The following is a 21,462-nucleotide window of genomic DNA, read 5'->3' as shown; positions in this document are numbered from 1 at the left end:
AGGATTGAATCCTAATGTGAAGATATTTTATCCTCTTAAAATTACTGTGGGAGAAATGAAGTTTATTAGAAAGCAGCAACAGTTTTAGGCAGTTCTTAAGAGCCATTAATTTTGTTGCTTTGAATTTATAAGTAAACTGTTTAAAATTTATTAAAACATAGAATAGACTACAGTTACCTAATGCTTTTTTTTTTTTTTTTTTTTTGAGACAGTCTCATTTTGTTGCCCGTGGTGTCATAGCTCACAGCAACCTCAGATTCCTGGGCTCAAGTGATTCTCTTGCGTTAGCCTCCCAAGTAGCTGGGATTACAGGCGCCTGCCACAATGCCCAGCTGTTTTTTTGTTACAGTTGTCAGTGTACTCACCTACTCACTGAGCTACTGGTGCCTCCATCTAATGCTTTTTATATGGCATTTCTTTTTTTTTTTTTTTTTTTTTGGCCGGGGCTAGGTTTGAACCCGCCACCTCCGGCATATGGGACCGGCGCCCTACTCCTTGAGCCACAGGCGCCTCCCTTATATGGCATTTCTAACTTGTGCTTGACACGGGTCACTGTCTGGAATCTTTCAGTTCTCCCTGGGTGGAATCAGGAAAATGTACTGATTCTGGAAGACAGATTGATAGAGTTCTTCTAATTAAGGAATAAAAGACCTAGGACTATCTTTAACAACCTTCCCTTTGTTGGCTCTTGTATGAATTCTAACAAGTTTGTTATAATTTATTTATTTTCCCCCATCTTTATTGAGTTATAATTGACATACACTGTATATATTTATGGTACATAACATGATGTTCTGATAAATGTACACCTCAAAACTCATGAGTTTAGTGTTGGAATGCTTAGTGTAGTTGTCAGACTGCTGAGGCAGTGTGGAACCAAATGGATGAGCCGGAGTCATGCTAGTCTGTTAGCACTTTTCCCTTAGTTATCACAGGGAACATAAATTGATCATTTCCATTCTGAGGACTGCTAGGTAATCTTTAGCCTTCTTTTCCTTAGACATATTTAGTTTTTCTAGTTTATAGTTGATACTTTCAAATTCCTGGTGATTTTGTGCCTCTCTTTTAGACTTATTTTGCTCTGAGCTACCTTTTTTCCTTCATTTTCTTTTTTGAAGTGAGTACTCCGACTCAACACAAATCCTGTTTAGGCTGTGGGCACCAATAAGTAGCCATGTCAGAACCTAGTTTGTTTCTCTGTAAATGCTAGATGAGATGTTGACTCATTTGCTGTCATCCTTTGGCCATTCCTTAAAAATGGAAAGGAAAATTCTTCACTACATTTAAAGTTATCCAATATTTCCTTTTCTTTATCTCTAATTGATTTCTGTGTAAGAAGTGGGAATTGAAGAAGGGAGACTAGCCAGTTTCAGTGGTTGCATCATCATATATTATTTTAACTTTGTTTTGCAAAGTGCTTTATGTCTGCTTTATAATTTATTCTTCACACTAGTTCTGTGAGACCATGTAGTCCTAAAGATAGGAAGACTGAAAGTATAGTAGATTAAAAAAAGCTTACCTGCCTTTATTATTCTTTATTGGAAAGGTAGAAAGATAGTGAATTTTGCGGCAAAGCTAGATTAGGAATCAGTGGTAATTGAATTCAAGACCATGTTATAACCCTCTGTTGCCATACTAACCTAAGGAATTAAATGTCAGTCCTGTGACAGAATAAAGAAGTGAGTCAGAGCTGGACTGTAATTTTTCTTCTGCATCGTTCTGAATGATAGAGATACCTTACCTGTCCTTCCTGAGTAGGTAGATTAGGATTTGAGGGGAAATTATTGTTGACTTCATTGACACTTCACATTTTACCCATAGGTAGCTGTCATTGTTATTGAGAGCAAATTGCTTTTCAAAGGATGTGGAAGAGCCCCTCCTAGGTGACATGCTGTCCCATAATTGAATATTTTCCCCAGTATTTTTCTTGGGGAAAGCTCACAGCAACAGGAATAGGATTTTCTTTATGCTGTGGGAGGACTGTCAACTAGTCTAGTCTTCAGGTGTGTATTTTATAAGGAGTCTTTAGTAGTCATAACAGCACAATTGCTTTTACACAGGGATCTCTCACCACTCCATTTTATTTGTGATCTCAGTGGTCTTAAGAGGTATATGTGTGGGTGGTGGTTTTGTTTTTAACAAATGGGGAAACTGAAGCATAAAGAAATAAAGTGTGTATTCAAAATCATACTTGTATTATAGTTTTTTAGTATACCAAAATAAAAATCAGGACTCATGGCCTTTTTCCTATAGCCAAAGTTCTAGGTAAAGTCTAGATTTTAGCAATTTGCTTAATATATTAGTTTCCTATTGTTTGTAACAAATTACCATAAACTTAACAGTTTAAAACAAAACACGTTTATCAGCTTACAGTTCTGTCATTCTGAAGTCCAGCTTGGAATAGTGTAGTTGGCTTCTCAAAATATTATAGGGCTGAAGTCAAGATGTCACCTGGACAGAGCTCTCACCTGAAGCCTCTGGGAGAACATCTGCTTCCAAGCTGATTCAGGTTGTTGGGAGAGTTCAGTTCCCTGCAGTAGTAGCACTGAGGTTCCTGTCTTTTGGCCTCCTCCACCTTCAAGCCAGAAATAGAACACTGAATCCTTTTGTTTCTGACCTCTAAATTTAAAGGGCTCAAGTCAGTTATACTGACTTATAAGAAGTAAGATCCTATCTGTTCACAGTCCTGGTAGGTTGTATGTGTACCTCAGGCTAGGAATCTTGGGGGACATCTTAGAATTCTACCTACCACACTAAACATGTCCCTCACACTGAATTAGCCCAGGAGCAAGAGTGGATGTTAGAAAAGAGAGGCGGGAGTTGAGTGTGCTGAGGCAATTAGTGAATTAAATTATGATTATAGGTATTATAAGAAAACCTGCAGTCCTCAGGCATCATGGGCGTCCCAGATTTATCACCCAGGCATCATGGGTGTAGGGGCCAAGTGGCATTTAGCTGTGCTATTCTGATGGTAGTCCACTTAGCCAAGAGCTCATACATAATTGTAGTTGTCTGGTATGAGTTAGCCTGAACAAAATCTTTATAAAGTAATGAGATATTGGCTTGTAGTTGTGGGGATATATTTCTCATGTGCTATCCATGTGGTTCATACAGTTACTGTTCATGATTAAATGTATTCGTGAAGCACAATGGTAGGAATTGGAAACACATTTTGCTGTGTAATGTCCTGTGTTCAAACTAACATTTAGTCACATTCTCTTATTAGATCCCTGCTAACCTCTGCTACTAAGAACTCTATCTAATTACCTTTTGCTTGGCTAAATGAGCATCTTGTGCCAAGAGACCATCCTTAATTGTTAGAATATTCTGTGTCCTTTTCTGATTAGAGTGAAAAGCTTGATTCAGGGAATCAAGCAGAGGTGAATCAGTCCCTTGGATGAATTTTCTTGTATCCTGTTATAAAAATAGGTTGATTTTGTTATGTGTACTAGACAAACAGGGAACCTCTGTCTAGAAGACTGCCAAGTTTAGTCCCATTGACCCACTTTTCAAAGCTGATGTATAAATATGTATGACAACCACCACCAAAACAATCTAGTTATGCAAAGGAAACTTTAAAGTTCATTTATATTTATTATGATAACAATCAGTCAGGATATGTTTTAAACTCATTAAATAATGTAGTTTAAATTAGTTTGGGGTCCTTTGACATTTTTTTGTGTGTATGTGTGTTTTGTTTTGTTTTGTTTCTTACAAACTATGAAGTGTCTGGGAAGTTTCTTATTTCCTGTGGATGACAACCAAAAGATTTATCTTACCACATATTGCATTAGGATGTGGTAACTGAATCAGAACTTGAATTACTCTGTGGAAAGGGAGTGATGGGACAGCTTTTCATTTTTATGTTGATAGATGGGTCTTAGTGCAGAGCAATACCCACTCAAATTATATTTGATGTTTGATGCTGTTACTTTTGATGAAGTGCCTTTGAGCAATTTATGTTGATTTAAGTAAGATTTGATAAAACTGAGAATCTTTTGGAAAAAATGATGCTCTTTTTAATAAATGCAGTTCTGTTAAGCTCTTTTCCTATACCAGCTAATGACCTTCAGACATTTATTTGCTCATCTGATTCTACTGGTAAAAATTCATTGAGAATTGGCTCGGTGCCTGTAGCTCAGTGGTTAGGGCACTGGCCACATAACACTGAGGCAGGCAGGTTTGAACCTGTCCTGGGCCTGCTAAACAACAGTGACAACTGCAACAAAAAAATAGCCGGGCATTTTTTGTGGGTATCTGTAGTCCCAGCTACTTGGAAGGCAGAGCAAGAGAATTGCTAAAGCCCAAGAGTTTGAGATTGCTGTGAGCTATGACGCCATGGTACTCTACCAGTGGCGACATAGACTCTGTCTAAAAAAAAAATTCATTGAGAATAAATGATTTTTTCCTTTTTTTTTCCTTGAGACAGAGTCTCAGGCTGTCACCCTGGGTAGAGTGCCTTGGTGTCATAGTTCACAGCAACCTTCAACTCTTGGGCTCAAGCAATCCTCTTGCCTCAGTTTTTCTATTTTTAGTAGAGATAGGGTCTCACTTTTGCTCAGGCTTTTTTTTTTTTTTTTGAGACAGTGTCACTTTGTCACCCTTGGTAGAGTGCAATGGCATCCTAGCTCACAGCAATCTCCAACTCTTAAGCTCAAGCGATCCTCTTGCCTCAGTCTCCTGAGTAGCTGGAACTATAGGTGCCTGCCACAACATCTGGCTAATTTTTTTTCTTTTTTTTGGTCTATTTTTACTAGAGACGGGGGTCTTGCTCTTGCTCAGGCTGTTTGGAACTCCTGAGCTCAAGCAATCCACCTGCCTTGGCCTCCCAGAGTGCTAGGATTATAGGCGTGAGCCACCATGTCTGGCCATGATTTTTTTTTTTTAATTTTTTTTTAATTTTTAATTTCAACTTCCTTGTTCATTCTTCTTCGTTTGAAGTACTCTTTTTTGTCTTCCTCTGGCGATGTTCTTGATGTTAGTAGAGACGGGGTCTTACTCTGGCTCACTGCTGTTACATACAGGTCTCGAACCTCTGAGCTCAGGCAATCCACCCGCCTCGGCCTCCCACAGTGCTGGGACTACAGGCATGAGCCACCATGCCCGGCTCTGGCCATGATTTTTTACTTTTTAAAAATATTTTTATGCTTTCGTTATTTGCATGTAAATGGAAGATTATTATAAAAATTGAGTAACAAGCAAAAATTTAGACTGTGCAAAAGGCAGTTTTGGCACTGTTGGGTGTAGGCATTCATGAAGAGAAGAAGTGAACACTATCTCAGAATTATAACCCGACTTCATATTCTCAGTATTTATAAGATCTTCTAGGGTCTAAAGACGTCATTGGGCCAGGCCATGAGTGAGGCCTGGGACACATGTAGCTCACTACACCTGAGCATCTGGCAAGGTGGCAGTGAGGGCCAGATCCTAGATATGCAATAGGCAAATGGTTGAGGGAGTACACGGCTTTGTGTTTTCTGCTTCTAAGCTTACCATGTCCAAACTGCAGTCTTTTTTTTTTTTTTTTTGAGACAGAGTCTCACTATGTCACTCTCCGTAGAGTACAGTGGTGTCACAGCTCATAGCAACCTCAAACTCTTGGGCTTAAGCAATTCTCTTGCCTTAGACCCTGAGTAGCTGGGACTACAAGCACCCGCCTGGCTATTTTTTGTTTGCAGATGTCATTGTTTAGCAGGCCCGGCCCGTGCTGGAACCCGCCAGTCTCAGTGTATGTGGCCAGCGCCCTACTCACTAAGCTATGGGCACCGAGCCAAGCTGCAGTCTCTTAAATAAGTCAAAGCAGAAAAATTGTATGGGGTTGAATGAGTATCCTTGACAGTTCAGGTAGTAGAGCAAATAAATAAAGTAATTATTAACATATGGTCTAGATAAGCCAAGAATCTGGGTCAGGCCTACACAGGTATTGTCAGTTTAAAAAGCCAGAACAAAAGCAAGATGATGGTGATGTTGGTGTTCAGGGGTCTGGCTCAAGTCTCTTTGCTCCCTTGGAGTTGGCTGTTCTTTGTGCCGGGCATATGCTGTCACTCTGGAATCTTTATCCTGGGGATTTCCTTCTCTTTCTCATGTGGTAGTTCCCCTGTTTCCTGTAATTTCAAGTCTTCTGCTTTCTTCACTCATTTTGGTGGAGCATATCCTACAATAGCTTTCTGGAGTACACGGGGATCTTGTTTTTTTTTTTTTTTTTTTTAAGACAGAGTCTCACTCTGTTGCCCAGGCTAGAGTGCTGTGGTGGTTTCAGCCTAGCTCATAGCAACCTCAAACCCCCGGGTTTAAGGGATCCTCCTGCCTCAGCCTCCCAGGTAGTGGGGGCTACAGGTGCATCCCCACCTCCCCACCAGGGAATTTTTTTCCTATAGAGATGGGGTCTTGCTCTTGCTCAGGCTGGTTTCAAACTCCTGAGCTCAACCTCACACTTCAACCTCCCAGGATTATGGGAGTCAGCCGTTGTGCCTGGCCTGGGTCACTTTCTTTAAAGCTCAAATGTCTGAAAATGTCTCTTCTAAACTCACATTTGTTTGATAGTTTTGGTTGGGTTTAGAACTGTAGATTGAAAATTTTTTTCTTCATATTTTTAAAGGCCTTGTTCCATTATCACCAGCTATTGGTATTATTAAGCAATCCAAAGCTGCTTTAATTTTCTTTATATGTGAACTGTTTGTATCCCTTCTGCAGAACTTTGTAGGACTTTGTATTTCCAGGGCTTTGGAATTTAACCATGCTAGGCCTTTGTGTAATCTGTTTTTGTCCTTTGTGCTAAAGACTTATTTTTCAGTAATGGGAATTTTTCTTTATTTTCTTGTTAACTTGCTCCTCTGTTTTATGTTTTCTACTATTACTTGAATATTGGACCCCTCTCAAACTGGTCTTCTAATTTTCTTATCTTTTCTCTTATTTTTCCATCTCTTTCTTTTTGCTGTACTTTTGGGGGGATTTCCTCATTTCCGATCATCCAGTCCTTTTATTGCATCTTAATTTCTATTCTCATATTTTTAACTTCTGGTGGTTCTTTTTCCTCTGAATGTTTCTTCCTTGTGAACACTAATGAGTTTTTCTTTTAATTTTCTTATTTATTTATTTAATTATTTTTTTTGAGACAGAGTTTCACTTTGAGGCACTTGGTAGAGTGTGTGGCATCACAACTCATAGCAACCTCAAATTCTTGGGCTTAAGAGATTCTTTTGCCTCAGTCTCAGTAGCTGCAACTATAGGCACCCGCCACAACGCCTGGCTTCTTTTTTTTTTTTTTTAGAAATGAGGTCTCGCTCTGGCTTAGGCGGATCTTGAACTCCTGAGCTCAGGACAATACATCTGCCTTGGCTTCCCAGAGTGCTAGGATTACAGGCGTGAGCCACTGTGCACAGCCAAGACTAATGATTTTTTAAAGAATTTTTCTTCTTCTAGCATAGTCTTTATATAACAGGTTGTTTCCCTCTCCTTGGAAGCTTTTCTCAGATCTTTGATAATACTGGGCTGACTATTCATGTTTAAGAATGAGGGACTAGGGCGGTGCCTGTGGCTCAGTCAGTAAGGCGCCGGCCCCATATACCGAGGGTGGCGGGTTCAAACCCGGCCCCGGCTGAACTGCAAGCCAAAAAATAGCTGGGTGTTGTGGCGGGCGCCTGTAGTCCCAGCTACTCGGGAGGCTGAGGCAAGAGAATCGCTTCAGCCCAGGAGTTGGAGGTTGCTGTGAGCTGTGTGATGCCACGGCACTCTACCGAGGGCCATAAAGTGAGACTCTGTCTCTACAAAAAAAAAAAAAAAAGAATGAGGGACTAAACAGCAGATTAGAAACTCAGGATGCATGGTTTCTTAGATGTGAACTTTGCTGTAGGACAGTACCATGTAATAGAAACACAATGTGAATCATGTATATAGTTTTACATTTTCTAGTAAAATGTAAAATTAATTTTAAGATAATTTATTTAGGCTCGACTCCCTTAGCTTAGTGGGTAGGGTGCCAGCCACGTGCACCGGGGCTGGTGCGTTCGGACCCGGCCAAGGCCTGCTAAACAACAGTGGCAACAACAACAACAAAATAGCCCAGTGTTGTGGCAGGTGCCTGTAGTCCCAGCTATTTCGGAGGCTGAGGCAAGAGAATCTCTTAAGCCCAAGAGTTTGAGGTTACTGTGAGCTGTGACACTATAGCATTCTACTGAGGACAACATAATGAGACTCTGTCTATAAATAAATAAATAAACAAATATTGTTGGAATTAAAAAAAATTCTTTTCTCATTTGTACCAGCCACTAGTCACATTAATAATGCTAAATAGCTACATGTGCCAAGTGGCTACCATATTGGACAGTGGAGTTCTGGGGTGATCTGCTTGGATTATGTCACTAGCTTTGGGTTGCTTTTCAATTCCCCAGAGGAGACTGTTCCAGCCTTAGGTCTCAAGGGTAAAGGCCAGGCTGCTGGGATTCTGCGAGCTTAGATGGGACAAAGTGCTGGGTGTCTTAGTATATATTATACATATATTATACATGTCACTTTATTTTTTGGTATAGGATCCCTGCCCTCAACTGTGCCTAGCTTCATCCATTTCAGAGGTCTTCTGAAAATAAACTTCCAGACTTCTGCTGAAAGATAGGAGGGCATAGAGAAAGGGGTGGGGTAGGATCTAGAGAGCTAACTGCTTTTTTTTTTTTTTTTTTTTTTTTGAGACAGAGTCTCACTATGTCACCTTGTGTAGAGTGCTGTGGCGTCACAGCTCAGAGCAACCTCAAACTCTTGGGCTTAAGCGATTCTCATAAACCACATAAAGTGGGACTACAGGCGTCTGCCACAACACCCGGCTATTTTGTTGTTGTTGTAGTTGTCATTCTTGTTTAGCAGGCCTGGGTCGGGTTTGAACCCTCCAACCCTAGTGTATGTGGACGGCACGGCGCCCTAGCTGCTGAGCTACAGGCGCCAAGCCATTTTATCTTTAACTGCTTCTCAGAGAGCTTTCAACCAATCTTATGTTTAGCCTCTTCCACTTTCTAACCCCATTTCTAGAGGTATCTAATTCCTGAGCCTTTTGAGGATCCTTAGGTGTAACTTGGGTTGGTTATTGTCCTTTCCATTGGTGTAAGACTCTCCCCTTTCTTAAGTCTGTTGGGTTAAGTATCTCTAGTCTTTGTATCCCCTACAAAGATCCCCTAGTTTCACAATTTGGTTGTAATTGCTTTTTTCTTGTTCTTTCCAATTTTGTAGACTCTTTCCCGTCATTATTCCTTTCTTTCTAAAAATCCCTTTCTTTAGATTTAGTGAGATTTCAAGAAGGGGAAAAATTAGATGCTTTGGTTTGTTCTGCTGTCTTTAACCTCAAAGTTGCTATTATTTTGTATTTATAAGCCATATTTTGCGATTTAAAAAAATTTCATTCCATATTTTTGCTTCCATCAGTATCTGTATTTGTCATTAGTGGTTTTAATGGTAATGTTTAGTGGAGGACTCAGTAGGAGGGAAGTGAGGTGTTTAGCACAACCAAGCTAGGACAGTAAAAGAGTGGATTAAAGGCAGAAGAGAACTGATTGAACGTGGAGAATGGTTAAGAGTAGAAACGTTGAGAGGTAGGTAGGATGATTGGAGAATTTATAAAAAATCTTGGACGTCTGAGTCATAAGGCATAAGTACAGCTTCAGTAGTAGCATTTATCTTCCTGGACTCCACTATTTTTAGTTCTTTTTTCTTCTTATGATCTAGGAACAAGTTCTTCATTTCAGAGAATCCACAAAACTACTAATGACACAATGAAAAAATGACAGTTGAACAAACTGTTTACAAACACAGTATACATAGGATCCATAAGAAAAACACATGTAGTATTAAGTAAACAATTCACTTTCAATATACTGTAGCAGCAAGTTTCCATTTCAATAATTGAGCTTGCTGTTTAGGTGTTCTATTGGGTTCTCAGATGATTTTGTCTGTAATATGCTGGATTCACTTTATTGGTTGTTGCTGCCCTCTGTTGGATTAGTTGAGGAAATGCTGCTTTTATCCTACATGGTCACTTTAGCTGTCCTTACCCAAAATTGAGCACTAAAACATGGATAGTTTTTTATAAAGGATCAAATCCAGTTCTAAGGATGCCCCAGGAAAGCAAGGGAAGCTGATTTCTTCTTTCTTATAAAGATGTGTGTTTACTTTTCTAGCTAAAGGCAAGAGTTTAGTGGGCATTAAATAGGAAAAAGACAGAGAATTTGAGAGAAAAAGATTTTAGGGCTTTGGAATCTGGAAATCCGACTTCCATACCCAACTCAGCCCCTAATCAGGTGACCTCGGTGATTTACTCCACCTGTCTGAGCTTCAGTTTCTTCATTGATATAATGAAGACATGGAATAGATTTTGAGGGCTTCTTCAAGGGATTGGTATTTTAGGGAAGCAGTCTCAGGTTGTATAGTAATTGTTCATAGGAGACATAATGGCTAAATCTGAGGCTTTACTCATGAGCAAGTTATTCTGGATAGGGATAGAGGAGGCAGACAATGAAAAGACAGTTGTAATCCACTATTAGTGCTGTGAGACAAACAAGTGCCATTACTGTGAAAACAGGAAAGGTGCCTGTCCAATTCAAGGAGGTATCCTGCAGGGCCAGTTGGAGTTAACCTTGAGAGTATAATCTAGGCCAGTGTTTTCAACTTTTTTTATCTCACGGCACACTTGAACTTCAACATAATTTAAGTGTGCCACGGAAGTTGAATATGCTTACTGTGCTTTGAACTTCTTTTGAAAATAATTAATCTTTAAAATTTTTCATGATCCAGGCTGAGGGAGGCAGCAGCCTAGGGAAAGTGTAGGGTGTGGAGACAGTATCATCTGTTTGTAGACCTGCAAGTTCAGTATGAACTTTGCCAAAAAGTAGAAGTTGAGATGGAGGGTTTGTTGAGAGATAAGGCTAGAGGAAAAGCCAAGGGAGTCATATGCCATGCTAAGGGATTTGGAATTTAGTGTAAGGACAGTGGGGAGCTATTGAGGTGTTTTTTATTTTTTGAGAGAGAGTATCACTTTGTCACCCTCAATAGAGTGCACGGCATCATAGCTCACAGCAACCTCAAACTCTTGGGCTCAAGTGATCCCTTTGGTCTCAACCTTCTGAGCAGTTGGGAGGGCGCCCACCATAACGCCCAGCTACTTTTGGAGACAGGGTCTCGCTCTAGCTTAGGCTGGTCTCTAACTCATGAGCACAGGCAATCCACCTGCCTCCATTTCCCAGAGTGTTAGGATTACAGGTGTGAACCACCGGGTTTTAAGTGGGGGAAATAACATGGACAGCTTGATATTTCTGAAAGATTACTTTTGGATATAGCCTAGAGAATGGATGCGATATGGGCCAGGGAGACCAGTTAGGCTTTGCGGTAAATTAAGCAGGAGACATCAGTGGCATGAACTTAGGTAGTGACAAAAGAGATGGACTAAAGAGAGATGACTCAAAATTGTAAGCAGAACAGTTTACTAGTTTTCTTGTTTTAAGTTGCAGCTGTGAACAATTCAGCTGCCACTAATTCCTTAGACCAGTGATTTTCATACTGGTGTGCGATGAAAGGATCTTAGGTATGTTGTGAAAATTTTTAAAGATTGGTTAAATTATTTTTGAAAAGTTCAAAGCACATTAAGTATATTTATTCTATGTTTTACTTTTTCTTTCTTTTTTTTTTTTTTTTTTGAGACAGAGTCTCACTATGTCACCCTCAGTAGAGTGCTATGCCCTCATAGCTCACAGCAAACTCAAACTCTTGGGCTTAAGCGATTCTCTTGCCTCAGCCCCCAAGTAGCGCCCGTCACAACTCCCAGCTTTTTTTTTTCGTAATTGTCATTGTTGTTTGGCAGGCCTGGGCTGGGTTTGAACCTGCCAGCTTCAGTGTATGTGGCTGGTGCCCTAGCCGCTGAAGTACAGGTACCAAGCCTTTACTGTTTTTCTTGATCAATGTAATTTAAGTATGTCACGGAAGTTTATCTATAGGTTCAAGTGTGCTGTGAGAGAAAGAAGATTGAAAAACACTGCTTTAGACCCAAGTTCTGTTCTCTTCATTGCATCCATCCTCGCAGTGTTTGGTTGTTGCTTAGCTCTGAGGGAACACTTCGAGTTTGGAGGACAAAGTTTTAGAAGCAATTAGTCTGGAAGCAAGTAAGTTTAACCTTGGCTGTGGCTGTCCCAACTGCATCCTTTTGTGTTATTTCACCTCTGTGTGCCAAGTGTGTGACAAAAGGAGCTGTGCTTCTGCCTTTGCACCTCAGTAGCACATACAAAGACACTGTAAATTCCATGAACACTAAGCAAGATTCTTAAGCTTTTGGGTGAAACATTAGCACTTAGCCAGTAGAAGCTTGACCTCCCCTGGAGCACAGAGTTTAGATTCACACTTTGCACTGGAATTGTATGATGTAGTAAACATGAATATAACAGCTGAGATTTTTTTTTAGGAAGGTTAGGAAAAATAGCTTTGGGGTAGGAACAGAACTAGATTTTTACTAGTCGAGGAAGGTTACTCAAGAGACATTTACCATACTCTTCCAAGGACATTAACAAAAAGGAAAGATAGTTTAAAATTAACTTGGACAAAGAAAAATTCTTGCTTTCCTAGACCTACTGATTCATACTTCTTTTTGGTGAAATGTATATAATATGTATCCAGAAGAGAACATAAAACATACTGAATAATTATGAACTGAGTCACCTATGTAATTGCCACCCACGGCAAGAAATAGAATATGGTAAGCACCCAAGAAGCTACTGGATCCCTTTACTAGTCACAGTGCTCACAGCTCTCCCACCCACCCCTGGTAACCACTGTTTTGACATTTGTGTAATGATTGCCTTTATAATTTTACATCTCAAATCATAAGGTTGAATTTTACATGTTGTTTTAACTGAATGATTTAGATGAAATGGTAATTCGGTATTAAGTTTATGAATAGCTGTAAGTTCATTCACATTCACTTTCTTTCCATAATTGTTTTCCATTTTACCAATATACCAGTTTATTTGTCTTTTCCAGTCTTGATGGCTATTTGGATTATTCTGTTTTAGATGTTAGAATGTTAGTACAAATACTCTGGTTACACATATTCTGCTGTATATGTGCATGTTTCAGCAGTGTGGATACATAGAAATTACAGGTTGGTTGTAGGGCATATGCATATTTAATTTTACCAGATGGTGCCATACTGTTTTCCAGACTAGCAGTTTTACACCACCAACAGTGTGTGAGAGCGCCTGTTGCTCTGCAAGACAGAAATGAAAGTTTTTGCCAGCCTTAAGAATACGAAATGATATTTCACTGTGGTTTTAATGTGTATTTCCTTGTTTGCTAATGAAGTCAAGCACATTCCTTAAGTTTACTGGTCATTAGAGTTAGAATCCATTCAGTTTTTATCTTTTTTTTTTTTTTTTCCCTGGAGGGTAGGGGATGTCATGGGTTAGTGACCTTAAAACACTTTCTGTCCCTTACCTAAGGGAGTGTACTAAGAAATACTTTGGCAGAAATGATTCACTTGTGGAAAATAGCTTAGTTACTTTCAACTTATTTTTTCTTCCTTTTTTCTCCCCAACCCATCTGGTGTTTGGGAGCCTTCTTGGCATTTCACTGATCTCTCTTCTCTTTCTTTTCCCGCCTTTTTACTGATTCCTAGACTCTGAAGCGGCTCATGGCAGATGAGGTAAGGACATTTTGTTTGGCATGTGCATGTTCTAGCTTTTTCCTACACTATAATACTTAACAGTTCTCATAACTTTGACTTTCTGCAACTTGTCATGGTGATACGGGTTATATTCTCAGGGCATCTCAGAGCCTTTTCCTAACACTTTTCTCTATTTCACTCAGTGCATGCATTTCCCTGGCACATTCATTAACTTCCAAGTTAGGCATGCTCTTTAAACTCCAAGCTGACTTGCAGTCTGGTTGCCACTCATCACTTAAAGCCCCAGGGTGCCTGCAGATATTTACTGTTACTTTCAAACTGGGGAGCTGATAAGCCACAGCTTATTGGTGGCTCTTTTTTGATTGGAACATCTGTACTTGAAGTTTGAGGAATGGTTTCTTAGCATTTGTTTAGCAGAGAGATGGCATATGTACCTCTGAAGTACTTTGTATTCTTTGCTGATTAGATGTCCTGTAAAGGGGACTTTGAAAAATATGTGTTGAACTTTTGCTTTCTACAACTGCTGTGGAGTGTACAAAATAAAGAATGGTCCCTAGTTTTAAGGCATTTACTTGTTTACCTTATGTGACTTACATCTATTAAAATCTGTGGTTGTACTCAGCCCTTGAAGGGAAGGATTCTCTGGGGGCCTGGCCACTTATTATTGGGTAGCTAGAAAGAAGCAAAGGGCATTTTATTGCTGCATCTCTCCTCTGCACATGAGATGTTTTCAGTTCTGTGCTGCTGTAGGGCTTAGAAATGGCAAGGGAGATCAAGAACAAAGATTCCTCTTTTTAGAGAGGTTTAAATTTTAATACTTACATCCTTTTATCTTTGGATATAGATTAGAATGCAGTCAGTATGCTAAGTTAGGGAAGACTGATTTATTCTTGTCATGTCAAAAGAGTCTTGAACTTTTCATGAACCAGAGGAAATCTACATATGTAAGAAGCTAAAGGATTGACTATTTGTTATGTGGTTTGTTGTTGCATCACTGCTAATACTTTTTTTCTCTTACTCAGCTGGAGAGATTCACCAGTATGAGAATTAAGAAGGAGAAGGAAAAGCCCAATTCTGCTCATAGAAATTCTTCTGCATCATATGGGGATGATCCCACAGCACAGTCGTTGCAAGATGTTTCAGATGAACAAGTTTTAGTTCTCTTTGAACAGATGCTGGTAAGTTTTCCAACTCAAAAATGTTGCTTCTTCCTGAAAATGCATTTATGGGTATTGTGGGCTCTTTTTTGTGCCCAGAATTTGGGTTCCTGGGCCAAAGAATTCCAGGCTTAATGTGGAACCTTTTAATATCAATCCCATAATCCCATAATTAGAAACTAAATATACAAATACTAGTCAATAAGATTGGAATCTATGAGTTAGGCTTGGAAACATGTGATCACTGACCATCTTGTTAATGTCTTTCCATCCAACAATACTTCAGCCACAAAGACATAGGGTGGGGAGCAGCCCAATTCATGTGGTAGTGTGGAGACCACCTTTGGGTTAAGCCAGAGTTGAAAAAGTATTGAAGCACTTACAATGAACTCTATGCAAATAAGAAACTGAGGAACGGAACATCGTTTGCCCCAGATCCTCTATTTAGTGGTGAATCGGTAAAGAAAATTCATAGAATTGCTAGAAGACCTTTAAAAATTGTGACTGAGGTCAGTTAAGAAATGAAGTATAGGCTGGGCATGGTGGCTTAAGCCGGTAATCCCAGCACTCTGGGAGGACAAGGTGGGTTTATTGCCTAAGCGGGCGGCACCTATGGCTCAGTGAGTAGGGCACTGGCCCCATATACCGAGGGTGGCAGGTTCAAACCCAGCCCCAGCCAAACTGCAACAAAAAAGTAGCCGGGCATTGTGGCAGGTGCCTATAGTCCCAGCTACTCAGGAGGCTGAGGCAAGAGAATCGCTTAAGCCCAAGAGCTGGAGGTTGATGTGAGCTGTGATGCCACAGCACTGTACCGAGGGCGACAAATTGAGACTCTGTCTCAAAAAAACAAAAACAAAACCCAAAAAACCAGCCTAAGCAAGAGGGAAACTCTGTCTCTACTAAAAATAGAAAAACTAGCTGGGCGTAGTGGTATGCACCTATAGTCCCAACTACTTGGGAAGCTGAGGCAGGAGGATTGCTTAAGCCCAAGAGTTTGAGGTTGCTGTGAGCTATGACACCATTATGCCCTACCCAAGGTGACAATAAGACTCTGTCTCAAAAAAAAGAAAAAAAAAAGAAATGAAGTATATGTAGGTGTGACTTACTTTACTGTCCTCATTGAGGAAAACTGAGTGAGGAGGGACACTCAGTGTGCAAGTGTAGCAAGTCTTGGAAAATTTTGGGTACATGCTGTAAGGTTTCAAAAGATCTGTATATTGCATGGATATATGATCTCAGACTCAAGTAGAGACTAGCGGAGGCCTAACTTAATTAAAAACATATACTTAAGGTGGCGCCCGTAGCTCAGTGGGTAAGGGTGCCAGCCATATACACTGAGGTAGGTGGGTTCTAACCCGGCCTGGGTCTGCTAAACAACAACCATAACCGCAACAAAAAAAAAAATAGCTGGGCTTTGTGGCGGGCGCCTGTAGTCCCAGCTACTTGGGAGGCTGAGGCAAGAGTATCACTTAAGCCCAAGAGTTAGAGGTTGCTGTGAGCTGTGATGCCATGGTATTCTACCCAGGGTGACGTAGTGAGATTCTGTCTCAAAAAAAACAAACCCCAAAAATATACTCTTAAAATACTTAGCACAGGGCCTAGTACATGGTAAACACTCAACTGGTACTACCATTATTATTTTTCCCTGAATCTTTCAGTTTATTTCTTAATATTCCATGTATATGAAGAGTCTTACAAGTATGGTCTAGGAAGGCAATCTCTTGGCCTTCAGTTGCAAATTTAGATGTCTTCTGGGCCAGGAAGGTAGCATAAATAAGTTAAGCAGGCAAGAGATGGAAAAGGAGAGAAAGAAGATCGGCAAATTGAAGAAGGGCTTAAGTTCTAGTAGGTGGTAGCATCCCAGTTGGGAGTGTTAGCTCTATAGTCCCAGATTTTCTTATTTTTTTCAAAAGAAGCCAGAAATCTTTAATTTTTAAAAACTAGTAGTTCTTGAATAATATCAAATATAGGTAGCATTTATCTTTTACCAATTAGATCATTTTTTAAAATTATGCAAATCACAATTCCAAATAAGGTCCATTGCACTGATAGTCTCTTACGTTCATTTAATCTAGGTTTCCCTTTCTCTCTTTTATCCTTAACTATGGATGTAGAATTTTTTTTTTTTTTATTAAATCATAGCTGTGTACAACAATGCAATCATAAGGTACAATGTGCTGGTTCCATATACAGTCTGAAATATTTTCACCGAACTCATTAACATAGCCTTCATGGCATTTTCTCAATTATTGTGTTAAAACCCCTATACTCTATACTTATAAACTTCACCTGCACCCTTCCAAGGTGCATCCTAGGTGTGGACCCCCCAGTCACCCTCCCTCCACCCCAGAAATTTTTTTTAAGAAATAGTTTGTCCTATAGAGTTTTTTGCAATATGAAATTTGATGATGGGCATCCATTGGTGCTCTTTTACTAAAGATTTGTATTTTTATGTGATATCTCCCAAACTTAAAATGTTGAGCTAGCCAAGCAAAACATATTTTTTGTTTGGGTTTGATTTAACCAGAAGGCTACCACTTTGCAACTTTTGTGTTGTTTATCCACAAAAGAGAAAAAAATGCCAGGATTAAATCACAAAAACTTCAAATTAATATTGCTACTTGCAGAAGAAACCGAATATATCGCCTTTCCCTCATACTTTCCTCTTTTGAAATAACATTTTGGAATTGTTAGAGCTAAAGCTGTGCTGACTAATTTACTGGGCTCAGGTACATGTCTATCTCACATGTGAAGCAGGGTCAAGCAGAGCCTTTCCCCCCCAAACACAAACTTGGTTATGCCTGTCAAGGAGCCTCTGTTTTATCACAGAATTTCTAGTTTTTTTCTGCATAGGAAAAGGGTTTATACAGGGACTCAGTTAACCAAAGGCAATGGATATTTAGGCCTTAGAGTTTGTGTAGAGTCTGTTGATGTCAATTTTGCTAGTATTTGATGATGTCATTTATCCAGTGCTTCAGTCTGAAGAGATTTTTTTAAGGTCCACCTTTAATGCAAAAAACATTATGTGCAGAATACAAAAGAAAATTTTCATCTTTATTGAGTCCATTTTTTGAGTCCATTTTTGTAAGGAAAAAGAGTCTGTAGGGATTTATGTTAAAATGTTATCCATATTTATCTCTGAGGAATTTTCATCAGCTGTAATAGCTTAAATTTGTAGGGATTGGAAAAATTTATTTATTCAATAATCATTATGCTGGGTATGGCAGCTCATGCCTGTAAATCTAGTGCTTTGGGAGGCTGAAGCAGGAGGATTACTTGAAGCCAGGAGCTTGAGACTAGCCTGGGCAACATAGTGAGATCTCCAAATAAAGAAATTATCTGGGTGTGGTGGTGCATGCATATAGTCCCAATTATTGGGGAGGCTGAGGTAGGAGAATCGGTTGAGTCCAGGAGTTCAAGACTGCAGTGGCCATGCCACTGCACTCCATCATGGGTGACAAAGTAAGACCATGTCTCTTTAACAAAAAAAAAAAAAAATATATATATATATTTTATGTGCTCAACTCTTCACTAAGTATACTAAATATTAAATATTAAAAACTTATAAGGAGGGTGGCGCTGTGGCTCAAGGAGTAGGGCGCCGGTCCCATATGCCGGAGGTGCAGGTTCAAACCCAGCCCTGGCCAAAAACCACAAAAACAAACTTATTTCCCCAGAGGTTTACTTTTTTGTTGTTGTTGTTGCAGTTTGGACGGGGCTGGTTTCAAACCCGCCACCCTCGGTATATGGGGCCGGCACCCTACCCACTGAGCCACAGGCGCCGCCCAAAAAAAAAAAAAAAAAACTTATAAGGAATTTGAGTTAATTTTGTTTTCTCTTTTTTTCCTCCATCTACTAGCTGGATATGAATTTGAATGAAGAAAAACAGCAACCTTTGAGGGAAAAGGACATCATCATTAAGAGGGAGATGGTGTCCCAGTATTTGCACACCTCCAAGGCTGTGAGTTCTGGGACAAGTACCCATGACTGGGGAGACTGTGCCCTCATCTTTGACCTGTTTTGCCAATTCTATATAACATTTTATATCTATGTCAGTTCTGTTCATTCCATTATATAAGCCATCCTCATTTTTTACTGTGTTGAGTTACTGTTCTTACCTACTTTTTTGCCTGATTAAATCTTCATGAAGTTTGTAGGGGGAATGGGATGGGCAATTCTGAATTTTATAAGTTTAGTGGTGTGAGGGCTAACAATTATGTTTGTGAACTCATCCTAGAAAAAGTGCTACATATACCTCATTGCTGAATCACTACAGCCACCTTCAAAGAACTCCCTTTGGGAAGCTATGCGTCAATGCTGGTGCCTAGTCTACCCTTCAAAGCAATTTTAGGACTTTTTTTCTGGAATGACCATCAGAATGTCCTGAATGTCATCAAAATGTCTTCCTTTCAATATTTCCTTTATCTTTGGGTAAAGAAAAAAGTCATTGGGGGCCAGATCAGGGTGTTCCAATATAGTTATTTGTTTACTGGCTAAAAATTCTCTCAATATTCTCTCTTCCTTTCAATATTTCCTTTATCTTTGGGTAAAGAAAAAAGTCGCTGGGGGCCAGAACAAGGGTGTTCCAATATAGTTATTTGTTTACTAGCTAAAAATTCTCTCAGAGACAGTGCTGTGTGAGCTGGTGCATTGTCATGATGTGAGAGCCACACCCTTCTCATGCCAGGACTTTTCAGTTAAGATTTTCCTGTTTCTCTATCAATGTTTACTTGGTCTGCTATGCTTGTCACAGTCAACCGATAATCTTGATACACAATTTGATGAATTTTTGCAATGTTTTTGTCAGTTCTGCTTGTTGTTGCCCTGACCTCTCTTCATCAGTGATGCTTTTTCTCCCCTCAGAAAAACATTTAATCCTGGCCAGGTGCAGTGGCTCACGCCTGTAATACTAGCACTCTGGAAGGCCAAGGCAGGTGGATTGCCTGAGCTTAGGAGTTCGAGACCAGGCTGAGCAGGAGCAAGACCCTGTCTCTAAAAAGTAGCCGGGTGTTGTGACGGGTGCCTGTAATCCCAGCTACTTGGGAAGCTGAGGCAAGAGAATCTCTTGAGGCTAAGAGTTTTGAGGTTGCTGTGAGCTATGATGCCATGGCCTCTACTCAGGGCAACAAAGTGAGACTCTGTCTCTAAAAAAAGAAAAAAAAAACATTTCATCCATTTGTATACTGTTTATTTTCATTGCATTATTTCCATAAATTTGGACTAACCTGTCCCTGATTTCATTTCCACTCTTGCCGAGTTTAATAAGAAATTTAATGTTTGCTCATTGCTCTAATTCAAGCTCTGACATTCTTGCAATGGCACACAAAAATATGCAACAACAATAATGAACGCCATTCAGCATGGCACCCACACATCAGCATGAACACAGTTATGAGACCCACACATACCAAGTTTATGAAACCTTACCAAGTTGTTTGTACAGTCCTGCCAACATAAGCACACAGTGGCAAGTTCGCAGACTTAATTGTAAGACCTCATATGTAATGGGGGTCTGCCCTGATCTTATTTAAACTGTATTAACTAATATTAGTCCCTAATTTATAACTCTCAGTCCAGTGTTTAGTAATCTCTTTATATGCCTTCTCTCCAGGGTATGAGCCAAAAGGAAAGCTCCAGGTCTGCCATGATGTACATTCAGGAGTTGAGGTCAGGCTTGCGGGATATGCCTCTGCTCAGTTGCCTGGAGTCACTTCGTGTATCTCTCAACAACAACCCTGTCAGGTGAGAATTCTGAGGAGGTAACAGGAGTAGGAGCCAAATGATGTGAGTTCCCTGGTGGTGGTTAAAGGTGAAAGGAATCAGGGAAGTATAAGAATGGTGAAGATTGGGAGTAAAAAGTTGCTAATATAAACTTCATTTGGCACAGTAGTATTTATTTGATTTGATTTGACACTGCGTTGTTTCTGTCTGTTCTTTACAGTTGGGTGCAAACCTTTGGTGCTGAGGGCCTGGCCTCCTTATTAGATATCCTTAAACGACTTCATGATGAGAAAGAGGAGACTACTGGGTGAGGACTTTCAAACTTTGCAAGATCTCGGAAGAGGATTGAAGACTTTGCTCTTTGCTGTAAAGGAGAAAATAGCAGTTAAATGTACAGCAGTAGGCTAGGGGGATGTGCTATTAGCTGAGAATGTGATTTGTCATAGGGGTGACTAGATGATGAATGACGATTGTAGATATAGGAAAGGGAGAAGGAACTTAAATTTAGTGGTGAATAACATGGGATATATGCCACATAAAATTATTAATCTTTTGGCACTGGTTCTTTTTTCATATGGAAATAGGATCTGATTTAGTCCAGAGCTTCCTTGTGATCTCTTGTCTGGGTCAGATCCCATTTGTGAGTGTTAACAATACACTGGGTCATTTTGGGCATTTTGGCTGTCTTCCCAGTTGGAATAATTCTGAGGATATCTTGGACTGTCTTAGTCTACCTTGAAGCCAACCTGAGTCAAAGTACTTCCTGGAATCTTTCTGAAACAAAACAATGTAGTACCTAGAGGTCCTGCAGATATTATACTGTCTCAGACTTGAAACCTGTGATGTAGCGAGGCAAGCAGTAATGGAAGGGATATTATCCTGATAGAATTTAGCACTTGGGAGCTTACAGGGAGTGAAACGAAAGGTTTTAATGTA

At 39.9% G+C, this 21,462-nt stretch overlaps 1 protein-coding gene across 2 annotated transcripts in view; it reads left to right on the top strand.

The window, feature by feature from the left end:
* The window catches only part of DIAPH1 (diaphanous related formin 1), a 129,546-nt gene that overhangs the window by 18,562 nt on the left and 89,522 nt on the right, over window positions 1-21,462 (top strand). Inside the window, exons 2-6 of one of the 2 annotated variants that reach the window (XM_053566823.1) lie at window positions 13,640-13,666; window positions 14,671-14,826; window positions 18,665-18,766; window positions 20,417-20,547; window positions 20,747-20,833. In XM_053566823.1, the coding sequence (XP_053422798.1) occupies window positions 13,640-13,666; window positions 14,671-14,826; window positions 18,665-18,766; window positions 20,417-20,547; window positions 20,747-20,833 (503 nt within the window). The remainder of the gene's footprint in view (window positions 1-13,639; window positions 13,667-14,670; window positions 14,827-18,664; window positions 18,767-20,416; window positions 20,548-20,746; window positions 20,834-21,462) is intronic. The other variant, XM_053566822.1, reaches the window with a different exon arrangement.

Source organism: Nycticebus coucang, chromosome 17 (genome assembly GCF_027406575.1).
Source record: "Nycticebus coucang isolate mNycCou1 chromosome 17, mNycCou1.pri, whole genome shotgun sequence".
NCBI lineage: Eukaryota > Metazoa > Chordata > Mammalia > Primates > Lorisidae > Nycticebus > Nycticebus coucang.
Note: the sequence above shows the minus strand (reverse complement) of the source record. Positions and strands in the feature narration are given on the sequence as shown.